This window comes from Hemicordylus capensis, chromosome 16, assembly GCF_027244095.1.
Source record: "Hemicordylus capensis ecotype Gifberg chromosome 16, rHemCap1.1.pri, whole genome shotgun sequence".
Taxonomy (NCBI): Eukaryota; Metazoa; Chordata; class Lepidosauria; order Squamata; family Cordylidae; genus Hemicordylus; species Hemicordylus capensis.
In genome coordinates, this window is record NC_069672.1 from 10,136,070 (window position 1) to 10,159,718 (window position 23,649).

The window sequence follows — 23,649 nt, forward strand, 5'->3', positions numbered from 1 at the left end:
TAGCTCTCTCTCTCCCTCCCTCTCTCCCTCTGTCTTTATTGCTAGCTCTCTTTCTCTTTCTTTCTTGCTAGCGCTCTCTCTCTCTGACTTTCTTTCTTGCTAGCTCTCTCTGTGTCTTTCTTGCTAGCTCTCTCCCTCCCTCTGTCTTTCTTGCTAGCTCTCTTTCTCTTTCTTTCTTGCTAGCGCTCTCTCTCTCTCTGATTTTCTTTCTTGCTAGCTCTTCTGTGTCTCTCTTGCTAGCTCTCTCTCTCTCCCACTGTCTTTCTTGCTAGCTCTCTTTCTCTTTCTTGCTAGCGCTCTCTCTCTGACTTTCTTTCTTGCTAGCTCTCTCTGTGTCTTTCTTGCTAGCTCTTTCCCTCCCTCTGTCTTTTTTGCTAGCTCTCTTTCTCTTTCTTTCTTGCTAGCGCTGTCTCTCTCTGACTTTCTTTCTTTCTTGCTAGCTCTCTCTGTGTCTTTCTTGCTAGCTCTCTCCCTCCCTCTGTCTTTCTTGCTAGCTCTCTTTCTCTTTCTTTCTTGCTAGCGCTTTCTCACTCTCATTCTTGCTAGCTCTCTCTGTCTTTTCTTCTTGCAAGCACTCTCTCGCACTCTGTGTCTCTTGCTAGCTCTCTCTCTGTCTCTCTCTCTCTCTCTCTCTCTCTCTCTCTTTCTCTCTCACTACTGCTTTCTCCCTCCCCCCACCGACTTGCAGCTAGCCACAAGGAAAGGAAGACAGGCTAGGCTCCGCTCCATGGGATATTGTCAGTGGCAACCACGTTGACTTGGTCACCTTTCCCTGTCCTAACTTCATAAGGCTTGGATATCTGGGTTTTTGAAATCCATCCGGCATGGAGCAAAAAGAAGAAGAAATCAATGAATAAACAAATAACCTTGCGCTTGGAAAAGCTGCCCATCAGCGATCGGTTGTGGCGCTTGTTGGCGACCAAATCTTCCCCGGATTCTGCATCGTCCTCGTGTTTGCTCTACAGCAACAAAGAACAACAACACACAAAGCTATCAGTGACTCAACAGGCAAACAGAGAGACAGACAGAAAGACAGGCGGAGATGGGTGGTGGTGTGGGGAGAGAACATCACTATGAAACTCTGACCTAACATTTGGGATTTCTTTTAAAAACGTGCTACCACAAGGTATCAAAATGCTATTTGCTTTGGCTGCCTCTCTCCTACAGAAATACATTCGTTCAAACGATCCTCAACTGGGTCAGAGGAATGCCCAGCCAGGTCCTTGGTCCATCTAGCTCAGCATTGTCTACCCAGACTGGCAGCAGCTTCCCCAAGATTGCAGGCAGGAGTCTCTCTCAGTTCTGTCTGGAGATGCCAAGGAGGGAACTGTGGACCTTCTGCACGCAAGCATGCAGATGTTCTTCCCGGAGCGGCCCCATCCCCTAAGGGGAATATCTTACAGTGCTCACCCATGTAGTCTCCCATTCAAACAAAAACCAGGGGGGGCCCTGCTTAGCAAAGGGGGCAGTTCATGCCTTCTGCCACAGGACCAGCTCCTCCTCCCTGAGTTGACACCATCAACTCTCTTGTTCATGATTTTCTGTCTCTGGTAGCCACATCTTGTGCTTTCCCCCGTTTCTAACTTTTAGCAGCATGTTAAAAAACAACCAAAAAAACCCCCCTCTGCAGTACCTGCTACACACAATAGCTTCCCTACAGCCCCGCCACCCTGACAGCCAGTTAAAGGCTCTCGTAGGGCAGCAGATTCAGACACTCGAGCCAGACAGATTGGATGCATTTTTAGAAACAACACCTATTGAGAAATTAACATAAATTAAAAGTGAGCCGAGGGGACAGGAGGCGAGGAAACGGCCGTTTTTCCGTTCAATTATTTAGAAGTGCTCCATGTCGTTGTGGAAAAGAACATTCTCGGGCCTCAGAGAGGGAGGCAGAGATCACCTGTGAACGCTCCATGCCACACAGTTGCTTGGTGCCAGCAGTCGATGGAAACCCTGCCTGCCTCGAAAACACCCACTCACCTGGCTTCCTCATTAACTGTGCTCACTCAGCTATGGAAGCCAGAGTCATTAATAAACAATTTAGGAAGAAAGCTAATAAAAAACGGCAACAAAGTCAGGCGGCTAAAGACGGCTTTTTCTCCGCTGTTCCCATTTGCATCTCTAAAGCTCGCCATCTCACATTATTCATTGATGGCGGTGGATTATCCCCGGTGGTTTATCCTTCAAACCAGCAACATTAAAAAACAACAACACACCGACCACCTTTCTGCTCATCAAAATGTCATTATCAAAAATAAAGAGGGAGACTTCTAAAAGGACATCGGTGCAGGGGGAAATGGTATTCTTACATGGTCATAAACGGCACAAATTGCTGAGAGACCCAAATAAGACAATTCCTTCCTCGGCTGTTCTGCCTTGTTAAACAACTGTCGCTCGGGATGTCGTTTCAGATGAGATCATGGATTTCGGCTTCCGATTTGTACTGGAATCAAAAGCCGTCCCTGGACTACTTTGATGAAGGTGAACAGGGAGAAACTGAAAAAGCAACGGAGGCACTGGAGAGTGCCGAAACCTGCTCTGAGAATAGCCTAGCAGGTACGGAGCAGCATGGCCTCCATTCTCTTGGGCTTCAGTTTCCGTTTCCAGAGCTGGATGCTGGTGGCTGGGCAGAGGAGGCACAAGGGTCCTCACAAGAACTGGAGAATCAGGGTACCTAGGAAGCTGCCGTACACTGAGTCAGACCCTTGCTCTATCTAGCTCAGCACTGTCTACACAGACTGGCAGCGGCTTCTCCGAGGTTGCCGGCAGGAGTCTCTCTCAACCCTTTCTTGGAGATGCTGCCAGGGAGGGAATTTAGAATCTTCTGCATGCAAACATGAAGATGCTCTTCCCAGAGTGGCCCCATCGCCTGAGGGGAATGTCCTACAGGGCTCACACATGTAGTCTCCCATTCAAATGCAAACCAGGGCAGACCATGCTTAGCAAAGGGGATGGTTAAACAATGTTTTAATTAGTCTTAGGAACATAGGAAGCTGCCATATCCCAAATCAGACCATGGGTCTGTCCAGCTCACAGTCTACACAGACTGGCAGCAGCTTCTCCGGGGTTAGAGGCCGGAGTCTCTCTCAGCCCTATCTTGGAGATGCTGCCAGGGAAGGAAATTGGAACCTAGATGCTCTTCCCAGAGTGGCCCCATCCCCTAAGGGGAAGATCTTACAGTGCTCACCTGTGGTCTCCCATTCAAATGCAAACCAGGGTGCACCCTGCTTAGCAAAGGGGGCAGTTCATGCTTGCTACCCCAAGACTGGCTCTCTTCTACTCAGCCCTCGGTAAATGGCTAGATACAAAACCTGGGTAGCACTGCTGGCAGAAACCTGGACTGGAGGGGGAAGCACAGGTTCTGACGATCATACAAATCCGGGCAGATTTGATGATCATGACGCTCATGCAAAGGATGGCCGTGACGAATGTGGGTAGCCTGCCCGACCCCAATGTTAACGGTCATGAGAACCAGACTCCTTTATGCTCGAACTCCTCGGAGGGCGAAACCTGTGAACAACACCAGGAATGAAAACGGAATCCAGACAGGATGTGAACCCCGTCAGAAGGCTACTGTAATATCTGCCGAGCGACGGAAGGCGTATAACTCATGCTGACCTCCAGCCATTTCCAAAAGACAAATGAGCAATGTGAAATGGGGTTTACGATGCGGGAGAACGAAGCGGAACGGAACGAATCGCGCTCTCGGGTCGGGGAATCATTGCCCCTCTAGAGGGCGGTGTTCCTTCACGCAGAAAGGCAGCTGCACCAGTGGCAAAGGCAGCTGAGAGCAGATCTGGGGAAATAAATTACGGGAGGACACAAGCCTTGACGGCTGAGATCAACCAGGGCGAGTTCATTCACACATGCACATATCTCGATTTGCCTCCCCGACTCAGATCTTGATGCTCACGGCTCCACGACATGTGGCGGCACTGGAAAGCACGGGATTTTCTGCAGCATTTAATTTGACAGGGTCGTTTAGGCAGACATGTGAATTCCAGGGGGCAGAGCAGATTATTGGGGCCCTGGCAAGATGGCCCCCACCACTGCCATTGGAGCAGTGCTTTGGGACTGACCTGATCCTTGCAAGCTGTGGAAGGGAAGCTTCTTCCCTCCCTGCTTGAAAAGTCTGCAAGAGCCACTAGGAGGGGAGATGAGGCAGCCGGCAGCCTTCCGTTCTGCCCCCCACCCACTTAACATAGGAAGCTGCTTTATACGGAGTCAGGCCCTTGGCCCGCCTAGCTCAGGACTGCCTACACTGACTGGCAGCAGCTCTCTGAGGTTTCAGGCAGGGGGCTCTCCCAGCTCTACCAGGCGATGCTGCCAGGGATTGAACTGGGCCCGTTCGTTTCAGAAGTTGTCCCCACAGAGCATTCAATCTTGCAGCTCCGTCAGGAAACATTAGAAGTTACAAACAGGACCTGTCAAAACCGATTTCCACAACCTCCGGCAAAAAGGGACGGATTCTCCCTGAGCTGGTAGATCTGCGTTTGGCTGTGACACTTCAGCCTGCAGGTAGGGCTCACGCAATACTCTTCCGCCAAAAGCGATCTTTAAAAACCCCAATCCTCTGCACATGGAAAACTAGCAAGCCAGGAGGAAAAGTCCGAGCCTAGCTTTCTCCCTGACTGGTCAGATTTCTTTGCAAAATGGTTCATTTCTCTCTCTCTCTCTCTGCAGGGAGGGGCATACAATCCTGTGAGACCCCGCCCCATTTTGAAGTGGTTCAACCTAGACTCAGGTTGACCACTTCTGTGAGAACTAGACCAACTGGGGAGGGATTAGAAACACTTAGGAACATAGGAAGCTGCCACGTACTGAGTCAGACCATTGGTCTATTTAGCTCAGTGCTGTCTTCACAGACTGGCAGTGGCTTCTCCAAGGTTGCAGGCAGGAATCTCTCCCAGCCCTGTCTTGGAGATGCTGCCAGGGAGGGAACCTGGAACCTTCTGCATGCAAACATGCTGGTGCTCTTCCCAGAGGGGCCTCATCCCCCAAGGGGAAGATCTTGCAGTGCTCACTCAGTAGTCTCCCATTCAAATGCAAACCAGGGTAGACCCTGCTTAGCAAAGGAGACAATGGATGCCTGCCACCACTAGACCAGCTCTCCTCCCCTGCAGCTTCTACTTTGCGTGTGGAGTGTCCTGGGTTCGATTCCCAGCATGCCCATGTAGGACTGGGAAGGACGCTGTCCTGAAATAGCCCAGGATCAGACCTAAACGTCTGACCCTCGGTCCCATCTTAGGAAACGAAATACTCCACGTGGGTTTTGGCAATATCTACCCCATTAGAGATGGGGAACGGGCAACAGTGTTGTTGCACAGACAGTTTCCTGTAGGTCATCTCCTCTTCTTCGTCCCTGCTCCCAAATGATTCGGGGGAAACGGCAGTCGCTTTTGACAGAGGAAGGGCTCAGGGTCGGGGTCAGGGTAACAATGAACAATTTGCTGGACTCTCTCCATGGAGTCATCCTTGGAGGACATTCCTGCCAATTTCCATTCCTCGGACGTCACTGATACAGTTGTATAGAAGTTGTACTATATAGAACCTCAAAGCTTTTAAAACTTCTTTGCACATTTAGACACAGAAGGCCCCAATGGTCGGGACATTCACAGCATGAGATCGCGCTGAAAGTCTTTGCAATGCGATCAGCAGAACATAAGACCCAGCCCTGCTGGATCGGGCCCAAGGCCCAGCCTGTTACTCACAGTGGCCCACCAGATGCTTCTGAGGAGCCCAAAGGCAACATCTGAAGGTCTCCCCTTCTCTCTTGCTGTTGCTCCCCTGCAACTGGGATTGAGAAGCATCTTTCCTCCGAGCCTGGAGGTGGCCTATAGCCATCAAGACTAGTAGCCATGGAGGGGCCTGTCCTCCACCTCTTTCCCGTTTCTAGGACTCAAAAATCACCAGGAGCATCCATCCCCCCCAGATGGCACCGACCCAGGCCAGCTGCCCTGTGGACGAAAACTTGGGAGAGGAGCTTCCAGAGGAAGATGGGCCACCCTGTAGAAGAGCCGTTTCACAGAAGGGCTCGTTTCCTTCCAGGGCCGAGTCCTCAGTGGCAACAGCTGGCCACAAAGCTTGTCTCTGAACCAGCCAGTCAGGATTTTGACGGTGGGATTAGAAGGGCTCCGAGTCGCATCCCGACAGCTGATTAACTGGCATTCAGCTAATGGCAAGAGCCCTTAAGCTTCCAAGATCAGGTGTGGGTATTAAACGACAAGGACTCAGATGCTTCTCTCGATTTAGGAGAGGAGAGCTGGTCTTGTGGTCGCAAGCATGACTTGTCCCCATAGCTAAGCAGGGTCTACCCTGGTTGCATATGAATGGGAGACTTGATGGGTGAGCACTGCAAGATATTCCCCTTTGGGGATGGGGCCGCTCTGGGAAGAGCAGAAGGTTCCAAGTTCCCTCCCTGGCAGCATCTCCAAGATAGGGCAGAGAGAGAGACTCCTGCCTGCAACCTTGGAGAAGCCGCTGCCAGTCTGTGAAGACAATACTGAGCTAGACGGACCAATGGGCTGACTCAGTATTTGGCAGCTTCCTATGTTCCTATGATCGCGCCAAGCTTCCGCGGTGGCAGGGAGTTACGCAACCCGCCAAGGGCTGCCCAGAATGTAGGTTGGCCACCAAGGGAGCCTTGCGGAGAACGTGCCAAAGCTGTAACCCACGGTGACATGCCCGGCTTAGGGTTGGGCACAGAAGTACGGGATGGACCTGAACACCTCCTTCGACCCCCTTCTCGTTTCTCAGCGGTGGGGAGAGCAAAAGAAAGAGAGATTGCAAGTGAGAGTGCAGACTACTAGGGCCCGCGAGAGATCACAGCATGCCAAGGGTTGTGGTGGACAGCTCAGTGCACGGCCGCTGTGAGAAAGGCCAATTCCACGCGAGGGATCATTGGGAAGGGGACTGGAAATAAAAATGCGGATATCAGAATGCCCTTGTAGAAATTGATGGTGCGGCCACATTTGGAGAACTGTTTTCCGTTCTGGTCACCGCATCTTAAGGAGGACCATTGTAGAACTGGAGGAGGTGCAGAAGAGGGCAGCCCAGATGATCAGGGGCCTGGAGCACCTTCCTTACCAGGCAATCTTCCTTACAGCATCTGGGGCTCTTTAGTTTGGAATAGAAGTGACCGTCGGGAGACATGATAGAGGCGTGTAAAATTATGCAGGGAGTGGAGAGAGAAGGATTTTCCTCCCTCTCTCGCAACGCTAGAACCAGGGCTCACCCCATGAAACTGAAGGCCGGGAAACTGAGGACTGACAAAAGAAAGTAGTTCTTCACACAACACATCATTAATCTATGGAACTCTCTGCCACAGGATGTGGTGATGGCCACCAGCTTGGATGGATAAAAAGGGGCTTAGGCCAAGGCATGGAGGACAGGTCTATCAATGGCTACTAGTCTGGGGGTTATAAGCCACCTCCAGCCTCAGAGGCATAATGCCTCTAGATACTAGTTGCAGGGGAGCAAGAGCAGGAGAGAGGGCGTGCCCTTGGCTCTTCTCGGAGGCATCTGATGGGCCGCTGTGGGAAACAGGATGCTGGTCTTGATGGGCCGCCTTGGGCCTGATCCAGCAGGGCTGTCCTTATGTTCTGAAACTGCACCCGGCAATGAAAAAGAGGCCCAAGAGAATCTGCAGGCAGAAGGACATCTGCTCCTTTGCTGCCCCTCCTTTGAGAGCGGGGAAGTTCGGGATCATCTCTCGAGAGCCAGGTCTCGAGACTTAACAACATTACCACAGTAATCTCCATATTTAGGGGTTAAGCAGATGTCCAGGAGATCTTGCCAACTTCCCCTCCCAATGTCTGCGTGGCCTCCTTGGGGCTTAGGAATATAGGAAGCTGCCTTCGGCCGAGTCAGACCATTGAACCCTCAAGCTCAGCAGCGTCTGCTCTGACCGGCAGCCCGGTTTCAGGCAGGAGTCTTCCCCAGCCCTACCTGGAGATGTGATCTCATTGAACCCTCTGCATGCCAAGCAGGTGATCGACCCCATAGCTATGGCCTCCTCCCCTCAGAGCTCACATGAAGCCGCTCATCCAAATGCCAACCAGGGCATCCCCTGCTTAGCCAAGGGGAGAATCCGTGCTCACGACTCCAGGACTGGCTCTTCCCCAGCCTGGGTGCCACCGCTGAAAAATCCCTGTCCTTAAGGAGGGCGGCCTTGCATCAGACAGCGGAGGAAGACGAAGGAAGGCTTCTGTAGAGGGACAGCGGCGGCCGAGGGCAGGTTTTCACGGGAGCAGGGAGTAACGTCTCGCCCCGGTCACAAACTCCCTGGCTGGTGGGCACAGGCAAGCTAGCCAGGATGGGCCGCACGTCCCTTGCAGAGGCATTCGCAGAAAGAGATCGGCAGTATTGAGAAACCCACGGATGCGGTTGGCACTGCGAGAGCCGTTGTTTAAAAAAACCCCACCGCCACGACCCTCTGGTAATTACAGGGCAATCGTCAGAAGGTCGCAGCAGAGGGACGCGTAAAAAAGAGAGGGAGGGAGGGAGAGAACGGAGAGCAGAGGGGCTGAGAAATTGCTTTCCATTTCCCCTCCGGGAGCCGTGGACCAAGAAAGCAACATCACCCGCGATCAGATGAAACATGTTGTTCTCCCGGGCAGATCCTGATGGAGACGTGGGAGGCGGCGGGTCATCCTTTCCCCCTTTCCATTCGTGAATGTGGGCCAGAAAATGCCTTTGTCCTGAGAGGTGGCGGCAGGCCAGAGAGGGGCATCCAAAGGTAGGGGGCCTGGGGAGGGATTGGGGGAGAAGGAGCCGAACATCCGCTTCCGCCCGGCTCCTGGCGCAGGGTCCTACCGGGCGTGGCCACCTGGCCTCCCCGACCCGATTCCAGCGGTTATCTGGCCCCTTTCGGGAGGGTCATCAGAAGTGCACCCCGGGACGAGAGAGTGGTTCATTTGGAGCCTCTCTTCACAACCAGAGGCTGATTTGGGGGAGAGGGTGAGCTCGGGAATCTGGGGTCATCTGGGGCAACCCAGCAGTTCTGATCTCGAGTGGCCCAGATCCACTACCCAGGTTAAAAGCGAGGAAGGACAAAAACCAAAGCCCGTCCCGCCTTTTGCTTTGGGCGTCTGGGCTGACACGCCAATTTTAGACTGTTCCCGGGCAGCCGGCATCCATGCTGTGGATGCACCTGGCGAACATGTGGAGCTGCCTACTGAGTCAGGCCCTTAGTTCATCTAGTTCAGTATTGTCTACACTGACTGGCAGTAGCTCTCCGAGATTTCAGGAAGGAGTCTCTGCCAGCCCCTATCTGGAGACGCTGCCAGGGAGGGAACCTGGGACCTTCTGCATGCAAAGCAGATGCTCTGCCACCGAACTATGGATGCTCCTGATGAATATCCACAGCTGCCTTCTGAGTCAGACCTTTGGTCCATCTAGTTCAGTATTGTCCACACTGATTGGCAGCAGCAAGGATGCAGGCAGGGGTCTTTCTCAGCCCTACTTGTTAACCCAATGGATTGAACCTGAGACCTTCTGGGACATATGAAGATGCCTCATATCTTCAGAGACCCCTCCCTGAAACCTTGGAGAGCTGCTGCCAGTCAGTGTTGGCAGAACTGAGCTAGATGGAGAAGTGGCCTGACTCAGTTCTTTGTAACTGCTGGGGAATAACTAATCTGTGCAAACTAATCTTGACCACAGTCCTGATGGAAGACATATCTTGCTGGAGCGGACCACGTAACCCACCATTCTCTGCAGGAATCCTGGAAGCTAACAGGTACTAGATAAAGATCCTGCTCCAGACACTGCCACAGTCTCTCCAAGGGAGGACCCAGGGGCACCCCAGACCTTGGACAGCACCCACGGCCATGGGCCAGGACCAAGGTCAGCACCGATTAGGACGTTGCTCCAACGGTGCCTCTTGGAGAATGGCTGGGCTTTGCAGCCAGCTGGTAAGGCAAGGTGGTTTTGGTCGCACGGGGGTTGCCTGATTTCGAAGGCGCCTGATCCAGTGGTGGCATGAGCGGGGGGCACCATCATGGATGGGAGGTCTTGTGAAGGCGCCTCTGAATTGGAGGACACTGCCAAGACACTCCCCCTTGGGTCTTGGAGGGCAGTGCTGACCAGGACCTCCCTCCAGTTCAGCCGGCAAGAGGATTCCTGGGGTCATCAGGAGCCCAGGAACATAGGGGCACAGGAACGCAGAAAGCTGCCATATACCAAGTCAGACTGTTGGTCCATCTAGCTCAGTATTGTCTTCACAGACTGGCAGCGGCTTCTCCAAGGTTGCAGGCAGGAATCTCTCTCGGCCCCATCTTGGAGATATTGCTAGGGAGGGAACCTTGAATCTTGGGAATTTAGGAACATTGGAAGCTGCCATATACTGAGTCAGACCTTTGGTCTGTCTAGCTCAGTATTATCTACCCAGACTGGCAGCAGCTTCTCCAAGGTTGCAGGCAGGAGTCTCTCTCGGCCCCATCTTGGAGATGCTGACAGGGAGGGAACTTGGAACCTCCAGCTCTTCCCAGAGTGGCTCCATCCCCTAAGGGGAATGAATATCTCACAGTACTCACACTTCTAGTCTCCCTTTCATATGCAGCCAGGGAGGACCCTGCTTAGCTAAGGGGACAAGTCCTGCTTGCTACCACCAGACCAGCAATCCTCTCTCTGCAGGTTGCTGATGCCTCCCAGACGCCTCTCTCCACCCCTTACTTGTGGGAGGGGGCTCCAGGTTCCGGGGTCACGACACTAAGCCAGAGGTGGGCAAACCTGGCCCTCCAGCTGTTGTTGAACTCCAACTCCCATCATCCCCAGCCACACGTCTGCCCACCGCTGCCCTACGGGGGCCACTGGAAACGGATACATAAGGCTCCCTGGCATCCATATCCCAGCCTAGTTCTGCTCAGCCTAAATGGATGATGAAGAACAGGGCTGTTGACTGAAGCATCTCCTCCACCGCAACAGAAAATGAGGCATCCCCCCACCAACATTTCAGTATGTTTCATGGCTCACAGGGCTCTCCATCGAGCCCCAATCATTGTGGGAGCTCCAAATGGAATTCACTTCACTGACCACACCTTGCTCCCTTCTCCTGCCCCTGGGCAAACGCGCAACGGTCCCTTCTCAAACCGGCCTCGGCGGCTGTTCTCTCCAGGACAGCCTCCAGAAAAGTGATATGAATGGTTCCTCATAGGGGAGATCAAGACGGCTCTCTGTGCATCACTGCCCGGTGCATGGCTGACGGCACGCGCTCGGAAACCACGGCCAATCTGGGCCGGCGCGAAATATTTATCATGATTAGGGGGACGCCAAGAAAGCCCCATTAGCACTCTGAGCTCAGCCGTCCCCGCAGAGCGAAAAGGCAGAGCGGCCATCAGTCAGGATTAACTGCGATTACACACTCCGTTTGGGGGCCACCAAGAGCTCCCTTAACAAGAATAAAAAGGAACATACAAGGCTGCCATATACGGAGTCAGACCCTTGGCCCATCTAGCTCAGTATTGTCTTCACAGACTGGCAGCGGCTTCTCCAGGGTTGCAGACAGGAGTCTCTCTCTCAGCCCTATCTTGGAGATGCTGCCAGGGAGGGAACTTGGGACCTTCTGCATGCAAGTATCCTATCCTGAGGCTCTTCCCAGAGTGGCCCCATCGCCTAAGGGGAATCTCTTACAGGGTTCACACATGCAGTCTCCCATTCAAATGCAAATCAGGGTGGACTCTGCTTAGCAAAGGGGACAATGCATGCTTGGGGAAATGAAATGACTTGACTACCAAGCCAGAGGTTGCAGGTTCAAATCCTCGCTGGTATGCTTCCCAGACTATGGGAAACAGCTATATCAGGCAGCAGCAATATGAGAAGATGCTGAAAGGCCTCATCTCATACTGCGCGGGAGGCAGCAATGGTCAGCCCCTCCTGTATTCTACCAAAGACAACCACAGGGCTCTGTGGACGACAGGAGTCAAAACCGACTCAACGGCACACTTTACCTTTGCCACAAGACCAGCTCTCCTCCCACACAGTGTGGTGTGTGTGTGTGTGGGAGCATTTAGTGATCCAAGCACCACACTTTCAGCCTGATGTGGTACAGTCATGACAGAGGCGCCCGGTTCTCCATGAGAACGTTCCACACATTTCCAATTTGACATTTCGGGCACCCCACACCCTGCACAGCACGGTACGAAAGGCTTACCTTCTTCAGATCATGCTTATGGCCGGGTTTCCCAGACGACGGCAAGGTGGTAACTGTAAAATTATTTGGGTCTTCACAGTCACGGATTTTGGATTCCTTGATCAGGGAGTCCAATTTCTTTTTTGCAATGTTCTCCACTCGCTTCCGATTCGAGGAGGCCTGTGGAAAGGCACGGAAAGGTCAAGACAAGCAAGAGGTGTAAAGATTGGGTCTCCAGATATGATGTAAAGGAGGAAACCAAGGGAACATCAACAAAAGAACGCGCTCTACGTTTGATCCGAACAGACTAGTCAACTACCTCATGCCAAGAAAACCAGACGGGCAAACCCATGGGTCGTAACGACACAGAAACCAATTTTATGCCACTTTAAGTCCCGTGGCTTGAATCCTGGGAATTGTAGTTTGGCAAAAGAATTGTAGTTTTTTCTCTCCGCAAATTGCCTTCACAGGACTACGACTCCCAGGGACTGTGAATCCAGTTGACACCTGGAGTGCAGATACGACCCATGCTTTCTACGTGGTGCAGCAAAGTATCATTCTGTTCTTGCCGCTAGAATGATATTTCTTCCCAATGCCGGACGCCGTGAGAAGAGTCCAGAATTGGCTCAATCCCTTTGGAAGGTGTTTGCGATGTGTACAACCTGTGGCCAACCAGAGCGAAACTTGTTAAAAGAAAAAGCAAGTCGGAAAACTTTTGGAAAAACTGGAAGAGAACCAAAAGAAGAGAAAACAATTTTTTTTAAAAAGCCTCCTACAGTTAGCAACAAGAACTTTGGTGACACATGCGTTGTTACCAAACCACGGCTGCTCCCGCTGGAAATTGCCAGCATCGAGGTGAATTTCTGAAAGCTCATCATTCTAATGGGAAGAACATCTGGCAGAACAGTCTAACTTTATCCATTAAAGCTGGGCGGGCAGGAATGAATAAGGGTACAGGTGGGGGTGAGGCAGGGAACATGAGTCAGTGTAGGACAGGGGAATGTCAAATTACAGAGATGTGATTTCAGGCCTTTTTCACAACATAAAATCTCAGCAGTGAAAAAGTGCTGGAAAAGTATGAGGAGTCTCAGTCTCATATCTTTCTCCCTCTGAAGCAGAAAGGGTTGTGACTGTCTTTTTTGTTGAGAGTAAAGTGTGTGCCGCCGAGTCAGTGTCGACTCCTGGCGACCACAGAGCCTTGTGGTTGTCTCTGGTAGAATACAGGAGGAGTTGACCATTGCCTCCTCCCGCACAGTATGAGATGATGCCTTTCAGCATCTTCCTATATCACTGCTGCCCAATATAGGTGTTTCTCACAGTCTGGGAAACATAGCAGCGGGGATTCGAACCGGCAACCTCTGATTTGCTAGTCAAGTCATTTCCCCGCGTAGCAGTATTCTTTAAGGTGAAAAATTTCCTGCTCTTTGTGTTCAAGCCCTCCTCCCCCTCCTCCTTGCCTCTGAGTTCCATAAGCTCTTCCCACCTGGAGGTCTGTTAACTGTCCCCTGAGTCTGTGAACATTCCACCCCACTGAATTACATTAGGGCAGTTAGGTGGGGTTTTTTACTCCCTTAGTTTTTTTTCTTCATCTTTTGTGAAACTGGCCTGGTCATTGGTTATCCCAAGCCAGTACCTCACACTCACCCAAAAGTGCTCTAGTTACGCATCCAGAAGGATTATAACATTTTCAGCACTTCCAGAAATATTTAGATGTACACGAAATAATTTTTTTTATTCAGTTTGAATTCCAAAAATTCATTTCGAATTCAAATCAGATTCAAATTCAGGACAACCATTCAATTTGATTCAACCTGTTTGGGCACCTTCTTTAACCAATCGGGGGCCTGACTGATTTTTAAAGGGTGCCAAATGGCTCTCGAATCAAATTCAGTTCAAATTTCCAAAATTTGTGTTGAATTTGAATCAAAGTGGCCTTTTAAGGGGTGATTCGATTTGAATCGAATCGATGCAACTCCGAACCAATTGGCACATCCATAATTTAGATTTCCCAAGTGTAAGAGCTGATCGACAGAGGAACAATCCGCCTCTCACCCTGGTGGGCTATCCTTTGTCAGAGGTTTTCAAACAAAGGCATCTGTCGTTATCTACACATTTGTATGTTACGTAACATATAATATGTGTGCTTCCCATACTTATTGGGGGCTCTAACCTGCCATCAAGATGCCCCTTCAAAGGAAGACAGCCCACAGCTTCTTAATTAGCCCCAGAATACGGCACTTGATACTATCAGAAAACAAGCTGTCATTCTCTGTGCTTCTAAAGTGTCATTCATGAGCAGGGCTAGCCGAGCACATCTGGAAGGCCAGATGCTCCTTGCAGAAAGCGGGGGGGGAAAGAAAGGCAGACAAAACAAATTAAGGGCTAATGGAGACAGAGTTGTAACGCCAAACTAGGCCTACGTGGACTATTTAATAAAAAGAATGTAACAAGCTGCGGAATGCAGCGAAGGAAGCGGTTGGGAGAAAAGAACACTCTTCTTCACTTTGCTTTATCTGCCCGACGTCCCTCCAAGTCTCTTTGGAGAGGGGAAAATACATGTTTGCTCCTCTCGCTGCTAAAGGGTTGTCTACACTGACTGGCAGCAGCTCTCCAGGGTTTCAGGCAGGCGCGTTTCCCAGCCCTACCTGGAGATGCTGCCAGGGATTGAACCGAGGAGCTTCTGCATGCAAATCAGATGCAAGACCACTGAACAATGGTCCCAGCCTCTAAGGGGAATATCTTACAGCTCAATATTGCCAACACAGACTGGCAGCAGCTTCTCCCAGGTGGCAGGCAGGAGTCTCTCTCAGCCCTATCTTGGAGATGCTGCCAGGGAGGGAACTTGGGGCCTTCTGTATGCAAGCCGGTAGGTGCTCTTCCCAGAGCGCCCCCCCTCCCCTAAGGGGGAATATATCTCCCAGCGCTCACATAAGGTAGTCTCCCATCCAAATGCAAACCAGGGCAGACCCTGCTTAGTAAGGGGACAATTCGTGCTTGGAACCACAAGGCCAGCTCTCCTCCCCCAACTATTCTTAATGCAACTATGCGTTTGTTTTAAAGTAGAAGCACAGTGAGCCTTTGGTCCCTTTGAAGAGCGTGTGCCATTCTAAGGTCTGCCCTCCGATACAAAACGATGCAAGCCTTCCCGTCGGTCACATTGGAGCCCCGCCCCCCAATTTCCCTCCGCCCTCTCAACCCAGCTGTGGTTTGGTAAAGCAACAGTTCGCTCCATTGCTGTGTCAAGCGACGCGCGCTAAACGCTACGACCGACAATCGGCTCGGACTGTACCTTCCACTGCAAAGGACGGAATGTCAAGCAAGAGAGGGAGACAAAAAGCCGTCAAGGGGAACATCAGGCATCAGAACGATTGCAGGTTTCCACCCACCCATTGACAAACACTGTCCTCCAATCGGATATTAAAGGAACCCTCCTTTTTTAGATTGTGAGCCCTTTGGGGACAGGAATCCATCGCATGTATTTATTATTTCTCTGTGTAAACTGCCCTGAGCCATTTTTGGAAGGGCGGTATAGAAATTGAATAAAGAAGAAGAAGAAGAAGAAGAAGAAACAGGAGGAGGAGGAGGAGGAGGAGAAGAAAGGGAAGAAGAAGAAGGGAAGAAGAAGGGAAGAAGAAGAAGAAGAAGAAGAAGAAGAAGAAGAAGAAGAAGAAGAGGAAGAGGAAGAGGAAGAGGAAGAAGAGGAAGAAGAAGAAGAAGGGCCCCAGCCCTCCTCCCACTGCTCATAAGGGAAACCGACCGGTTTAGAAGAATCCCCTGCTAACTGAGCAAAGAGGCAGCTTTTTAAAGTGGCGATCCTCTTGTATGTAGCAGAGGGAAAGCAACCAGCCCTCTCCATCCCCAGCACAGCATCTCTCCAGTGGCGGCTGCTGGTGTATATCTTATGTTTCTTTTTTAGACTGTGAGCCCTTTGGGGAAAGGGAGCAGTTTGTTTGTTTATATCTATGTAAACTGCTTTGCAAACTTTGGTTGAAAAGCAGTATATAAGTATTTGTCGTATAATCAAGTAGTAAAGGTTCTCCTGCACCTCCCTATTTCAGGAGGGGATGGAGGCTACATGATTGAAACCTCTCCCCCACAAAAAACCTCCTCCCTGCACACAGGGAATTTGTGTGGGATAATGGTTAGAGTGTGAGACTAGGACTGAGCAGATCTGGGTTCAAGTCCTCCCTCATTGATGAAGGTTGTCCAGTGATGGGCCGCTCTTCTGCTTGCATGCAGAAGGTCCCAAGTTCCCTCCCTGGCAGCATCTCCAAGATAGGGCTGAGAGAGATTCCTGCCTGCAACCTTGGAGAAGCCGCTGCCAGCCTGTGAAGACAATCCTGAGCTAGATAGACCAATGGTCTGACTCAGTATATGGCAGCTTCCTATGTAAGCTCTCTGAGTGACTGAAGGCAGGAGAGCTGGTCATAGGAACATAGGAAGCTGCCTTCTACCCAGTCAGACCAGTGGTACATCTAGCTCAGGATTGTCTACACCAAGGCTGCTCAACTTCGGCCCTCCTGCAAATGTTGGCCTACAACTCCCATAATCCCTGGCTATTGGCCACTGTGGCTGGGGATTATGGGAGTTGTAGTCCAAAATCTGTGGAACTAGATAGGTTCTGGATGAGATCTCTCAAGATCTTCCTCAGTCCCCCAGATACGTGGTGGTGTTGTTTTAAAAAGCTCATGTCATGAAATATACTCCGCCACCCCCGGCCATTTGGTATGCTTTGTTTGGTTGTGAAATATCTGGATTCCGACTATGAAATGCTTGATTTTCACAGTGAAGGAGAAAGCAGCCATGAGAATAAGCTGTAACGAAAGGATCCCAACAGGCTCAGCTATGCACCCACAGTGTGGCCGTTCTGATTTAGAGAAGCCGCTGAGGTTTGCAGGACAATCTTGAGCCTTCTCTCTTTTAATCTACTAGCAAAAGGCCCATCAGGAGAGAGCGGGGAGAGAAAGGAGAAACTCAATGCTCTAGATCACGGGATGGAGCAAGGCAGGAGGTTGAGCCTGGCCCTTAAAACTTGGCCTTCCTGGGGCTTCTCATGGAGGGAAGCACCAGAAACCATTGGTGTTTGCCCCATGGAAAAGCACCAATAAGGCTTGGTCCATAGTCCATCCCTGGTTCTCTTTCTTGGGTGATCTACAGACAATGGAAAGCGATGAATCGAGTTTCAGAACAGGACTGAACTGAAACACTCTCTCTCTCTCTCTCTCTCTCACACACACACACACACACACACACACACACACCCCGTTGGGAGGGGGGGCATTATGGCATCCCCCCCCCCGGAGTAAAGAACAAAGAGGTGGGTGAAAGCTTTGGAGGGGTTACCAGTGATGGCAGCCATATCTGCCCTTCCAGCTTGGTGGACCCAGCTAAGTGATGCTGTTGCATTGTCCCAGAGGAATTTTGGGGTGGGAACCAGCGTCCACTGGAAGGATTGCCACAGCTCCCATCACCAGTTTTGCAGTAGTGGCCATGGGGTGCATCAGAATAGGTCTGCTGGTTACACACACACACACACACACACACACACACACACACACACACACACACACACACACACACTCTCTCTCTCTCTCTCTCTCTCTCTCTCTCTCTCTCTCTCAAAAAAAAAAAAAAAAATTGGAACTGGAAGCTCTCTATGGATAAAATTCTGCTCACCTCTAATTAAGAATAGAGCTGTGCTGAATTTTACTTGTGCATGTTCCTGGGGCAAAAGGGGGCTTTTGGGGAGGCTCCCGGGGTTCTCTTCGATAATCCTTTATCTCTTTCAACGGCTGTTTGCAAGCAGTTGGTTTCTCTCTTTGTTCCTACAACTTCTACACCATTTTTTATCAAATAGGCCCAATCAGGGTTCATTTGAAAATAACGTCATGACACTAGGTAGTCAAATCAGAGCGAGGGCAGCAATGCTTCCTGCCCTCACTCTGAATTGACTTTTTAAAAAGGGTGTAAATTGCTTTCACAGCTAATGCAAGCTCTTTCCAGTTCAGCCTCAGTATCGACATACACTACGCCTTCATATCTCTCCCAAGTCTGGGCTGCGTCAACTTTTGTACCCTGCTCCCCATTTCCACACTTACATCGCCATTCATTAGTTTACAGTCATCATCAATCTCATCGGCGCTGTCCTCGTCAGACACTTCTCCTTCCTCTGCATCCTCGCTAATGTTGGCTGGCAGCTTCTTCCCCTGGAAGGCAAAAATGTCATTAAGCTGACAAAGCGGCCACCCCAGAATCAATGCAAAGCACTCGGGAGGGGTCGTTCAGCCCTGCAAGAATTCCAACGCAAAACGTGGCTTAGATCAAAAGTAATGAGTAGAAGGTTAACACAAAGGACTTCGAGCTGTTCTGAAAACTCTTGCAGAAGCATTTCTGGAAGATACCACACAGCGCAGCACCACAATTTGACCGAATATGAGAAAGTGGTACTGAAGATGCGACCACCCCTTGGGACGTTGCTGTCTTAACACAGTCCTAGCCACCTAACGGCTCAGTGAGGAAATGACTTGCCTAGCGAGCAAGAGGTTGCTAGTTTGAATCTCTGCTGGTGTGTTTGCCAGAATATGGGAAACTCCTCTATCGGGCAGCAGCGATATTAGGAAGATGCTGAAAGGCATCACCTCATACTGTGCGGGACATGGCAATGGTCAACCCCTCCTGTATTCTACCAAAGACAACCACAGGGCTCTGTGGGCGCCCGGAGTCAAGACCGACTCGAGGGCACAACTTTATCTTTAGCTACATTTGGGGGGGTATTGCATCTTTGCGAAATGGTTTTTGAATATATGACACCAACAGCCAGGGGCTAAAATTGCTCCACGACCTGTTTCCAACAGCAGGTGGCATGGAGGATGGCTAGGAACCAAGGAAGTTGCCTCATATCAAGTCAGATCCCTTGGTCCATTTAGCTCAGTATTGTCTACACTGACCGGCAGCAGTTCTCCAGGGTTTCAGGCAAGGGTCTTTCACAACTGTACCTGGAGAAGCTGCCAGCAATTGAACTGGGACCTTCTGCATGATGGGGGAAGACCCCTTGCTCAGACCCTTGCTCTGAGCAAGTTCAGTAGACAAGTCACATAACTGAGTATTGTCTACACTGATTGGCAGCCGCTCTCCACAGTTTCAAGCAGAAGTCTTTCTACCTGGAGATGCTGCCAGAGATTGAAAATAGTATTTTCTGCATGATGGGAAAAGACGTCTGCCTGAAGACATCTGAGAGCCACTGCCAATCAGTGTAGACAATACTGAGCTAGATGGATAATCTAGCTTGCTCGGTAGACAATACTGAGCAAGGGTCTGACTTATATTTATACTTATACAGACAATACTGAGCTAGATGGATAATCTAGCTTGCTCGGTAGACAACACTGAGCAAGGGTCTGACATACTTATACAGACAATACTGAGCTAGATGGATAATCTAGCTTGCTCAGTAGACAATACTGAGCAAGGGTCTGACTTATACTTATACAGACAATACTGAGCTAGATGGATAATCTAGCTTGCTCGGTGGACAATACTGAGCATGGGTCTGACTTATACTTATACTTATACAGACAATACTGAGCTAGATGGAGCAAGGGTCTGACTCGGTATAAGGCAGCTTAGGAACATAGGCAGCTGCCTTCTACTGAGTCAGACCCTTGGTCCATCTGGCTCAGTATTGTCTACCCAGACTGGCAGCAGCTTCTCCAAGGTTGCAGGCAGGAGTCTCTCTCAGCCCTGTCTTGGAGATGCTGCCAGGGAAGGAACTTGGAACCTTCTGCATGCACACATGCAGGCACATACGGACCATTTGGGAGCCCAAAATAACACCTTCTAATGAAGCCCCTGTCACTTTGAATGGACAAACTTTGCCCAAGACCAGCAGGTCGTCATTCCAGCAGCAATCAAAACGGAGGAGCCCAACTCAGGCCAGTTGATATATCTTTATCGATTCATCTCCATCTCAACATCTTAATGGGGCGAGATCGAAGGCCTTCAGCTTCATCTGCTCAAAGGCTGGGTTGGCCGACGAGAGAAGGATCCCAAGCATTTATCAAAGCTCCATCAAAATGGATTGCTTTAAGCGCGGGGCTCAGGTTCTCTGAGAAAGTGGCATTGATCCCGGGCACTTCAAAACTCAATCATCCACAAAGGGCCAGAAGCAGCAGGAGCAGTTTGGATGGAAATCTTGGGGGAGTGCAATGAGCCTCCAGGTGAGAGGGAGAGAAAGTAGCAAGAGTGGAAGAGAAGTTTGTGGAAGAGTCCAAGCCTGACAAGCTCTGCATGCTGTTTGTGTATTATTATAAAATGCTCCCGTTCTATTCTGGAAAAGATAACAGCCCTAACAAATAGGCTACGCAGAGGGTAAATTCGCCCTTACTGGTGTGACAATCTACCGATGTGCTCAGACTGCCAGCGGGCTTATTAGCCACAGGAGTGCATGTATCTTGTGACTTTGATCTCACTCGTGCCTGGGCATACAGATATGAAGCTGCCTTATATTGTATCGGGCCATCGATACACCTGGTTCAGGATTGCCCAGGCCAGGGTTTCTCAACATCAGCTCTGACTCTCCAACAAGGAATATTACCACTGGCCATGTGGCACAGAGGCCAGCTGATCACTCTTGTTGGGCATGGGCACAGGAACATAGGAAAAAGCTGCCTTATCTTGAGTCATTGTCGATCGAATCTGCCCTGATTCGAGGTCGAATCGAATCAGGCTGATTCGAACTCAAATCGAATCATAACAATTGATTTGTGCACATCTCTACTAGAATGCTCAAGAATACAAGTGGTTGCTCAAAAACACAACTGTTGCACTTACAGCTTTCTCTGTGTTATCAAGCCCCCTTAATCCCTATCCCCAAATCGTGGGGGTAATTGCAGCCTATTTTGCAGCCGCTTTTCCGCAGAGCAAAGGGTTAGGGTTAGGGCAACAATGAAGAAATGGTTGCCCTCTCTCCATAGAGTAATCTTTGGAGGACGTTCCTGCCTATTTTCATTTTCATTCCTCTGACAACATGGATACAATTTTAGAGCCGTTTCTGGGCTTTTAAAACTTTCCAAAGCTTTGATCTGGCCACTGCAAGCCCGATGGCCAGGACAATAAAAGCCCGAGAACACACCAAAAGCCTAATAATGCGGCCACCCCTATCAAATTCATCATTAATTTATTTATTTATCAAATCTGTACACCACCCCAAACTTTCGTCTCTGGGCAGTTAACAATAGCATAAAACCAGTTGAAAACATACACAAAAGACTTAAAACAATTTAAAAATAAACCAGAGATTAAAATCCAAGAAATTTAGGAAGCTGAGAAAGCTTGGGTGAAAAGATGGGTTTTTCAGGTGTTTTTTGAAAATAGCCAGAGATGGGGAGGATCGTATCTCAGCAGGGAGCGCATTCCACGATCTCGGGGGCAGCGACCGAGAAGGCCCTCTTTTTCATCTCTAGCAGGGGTATCCCTTGACAAAAATCCCCAGGAACATCCGTTCCCCGCCAGATGGTATCCACCACCCCAGCTTGGCTCATGGGCGAAAGTTAGCAGTGATATGAAGACACAAGTAACAGGAATGTAAGAAAAGCACAGGAGATGAAGCCAAAAAGCTGGCAGCCGATCTGAAGCCAGCCGGGCTCTCCCCGAGCAAATTTCACAAGCTTCATGGTACAGGGCACAAGAGTTTGATTGGCGTTGGGAAGACTCTGCAGAGACACCGTGAGTTCAGACACAGTCAACCACGGTTATTTATTTAGACACACCACAAACAAACCTCGCCGCCTGGGTGTACGTCCGCCGCGGCCGTGGCAAAGAGCAAGAGAAACGGCTGAAGGACGTGCTGTACCGCTGGAAGCTGGGAATAGCTGCGACTGGGGACGACATGATGCCCAGGCATTTGCCAAGTGGTCCACAGGGGAAGAACGTTAGACGGAAAACCATGGATTACCTTGACTAATATTTTCCCTTTGAGGTTCTCCGGGGAAGGCAGTTGGGTGAGGTCTTCGTTGCTCACTGAAGACAGGTCCAGCTTGTCCCCCAGAATCTCCATGAGATACTGGGCCATCTTCTTCTGCTGGGCAACGCTGCAGTGGTTCTCGATCGACAAAATGACGGGGTATCTAGCGGGGAGAGAGGGGTGAGGAGAGGAAAGCGGCAAGTTATAGGGATATCGGGAGCAATTCAATTCAATTCAATTTATTGCGGCCGTAGGCCATACAGAAAACTCGTTAGAAGTCTGCTCCCTAGAAATAAGACCTTATTTCTAGGGAGCAGACTTCTAATGAGTCAGATCATTGGTCTATCTATCGAGTTCAGTAACTGGTTCAGTAACGGTCTGATCCAGGGATGGGCAGCAGCTTCTCCAAGGTTTCAGGCAGGAGTCTCTCCCAGCCTCACCTGGAGCTGCTGTTAGTGACTGAATCGGGCATCTTCTACTTGCAAAGCAGATGCTCTTCCACAAAGCGATGCCTGGCAAACATATGAAGCTGCCTACTGAGTCAGGCCCTTTGTCCATCTAGCTCAATATTGTCTGCACTGACCGGCAGCAGCTTCTCCAAGGTTTCAGGCAGGGGTCTTTCCCAGCCCTGCCTGCAGAGCTTGCCAGGAGGTGAGCCTGGGACCTCTTGCGTGGAAGCTGATGCCCTTCCACTGAGCCGTGGCCTCATTCCCTATGGGAATATCTTACAGTGCTCCCAAGTGGTCTTCCATCCAAATGCAAACCAAGGCAGATCCTGCTAGCAATGGGGAGAATTTCAGCGCCACGAGACTTGCTCTCACAGCTGGGCTGACGCTAGGCCTAGCAAGGGGCATACATTTGGGGGGGGGGGGAACGGCATGCCAGAGAGAGGAGGAAGGCAATGTGTCCCCGAGAGCAGGATGCAGAGACGCACTGCCTCCACACCAAAGCAAGGTCACAGATGGGCTTCCGGTTCTCTCCGCCCTGTTAAAGGGCAGGGCAAATTGCCCCATGGACACCAAGCCCCCACTTGGAGCAGGCGGGTCTCGCTCCGTCCCTGGTCTGCTTCCTGCAAGTGAAAGATCTGCTCCTCTCGGGATAATGAACCACCTGCCTAGTGGCTTCCGTTTCCTTCCCGATGCCCATTTTTTGTTCATGCTAAACCTCGGCACAGCAGAGGCCCGAGCTGAGTGTCACTTGCTTCTAGGTCCTCCAGCCGTAGCTTAATATCTCTTAATTCTCACATGTATGATGGCGGCTGGCCATGTAGTGGATCCTAGCCCCTCCTCCGCCTCTGCCCCCCACAGCCCCCGACTTCTGCCTATATGCAAAAAGCTGCTGCAGACGTCTGCGTACGCACAGGCGATGACACAGAGATAAAGTGTCTCATAAATAAAACCGTGGCTGGGGAAACAGCAGGGAATGCGGCCCAATTTATCCCCTCTGCAGGCATCGAGGTTGCTTGCACTCAGCCACCAGATCGCTCAGATGGAAACGGGACAGGAAGGATCAACGCGCAGCGAGCACCCTGTCCCTTTGAACTGTCCCCTTGGCTAAG

General features: G+C 50.7%; 1 protein-coding gene across 2 annotated transcripts in view; it reads right to left on the reverse strand.

The window, feature by feature from the left end:
* Positions 1–23,649, reverse strand: part of PLCH2 (phospholipase C eta 2) — a 310,229-nt gene that overhangs the window by 52,932 nt on the left and 233,648 nt on the right. For both annotated transcript variants that reach the window (XM_053280835.1, XM_053280834.1), the window contains 4 exons: positions 22,083–22,254; positions 18,229–18,336; positions 12,152–12,310; positions 867–959 (listed from right to left, as the gene is read on the reverse strand). In XM_053280835.1, coding sequence (XP_053136810.1) covers positions 867–959; positions 12,152–12,310; positions 18,229–18,336; positions 22,083–22,254 — 532 coding nt within the window. The remainder of the gene's footprint in view (positions 1–866; positions 960–12,151; positions 12,311–18,228; positions 18,337–22,082; positions 22,255–23,649) is intronic.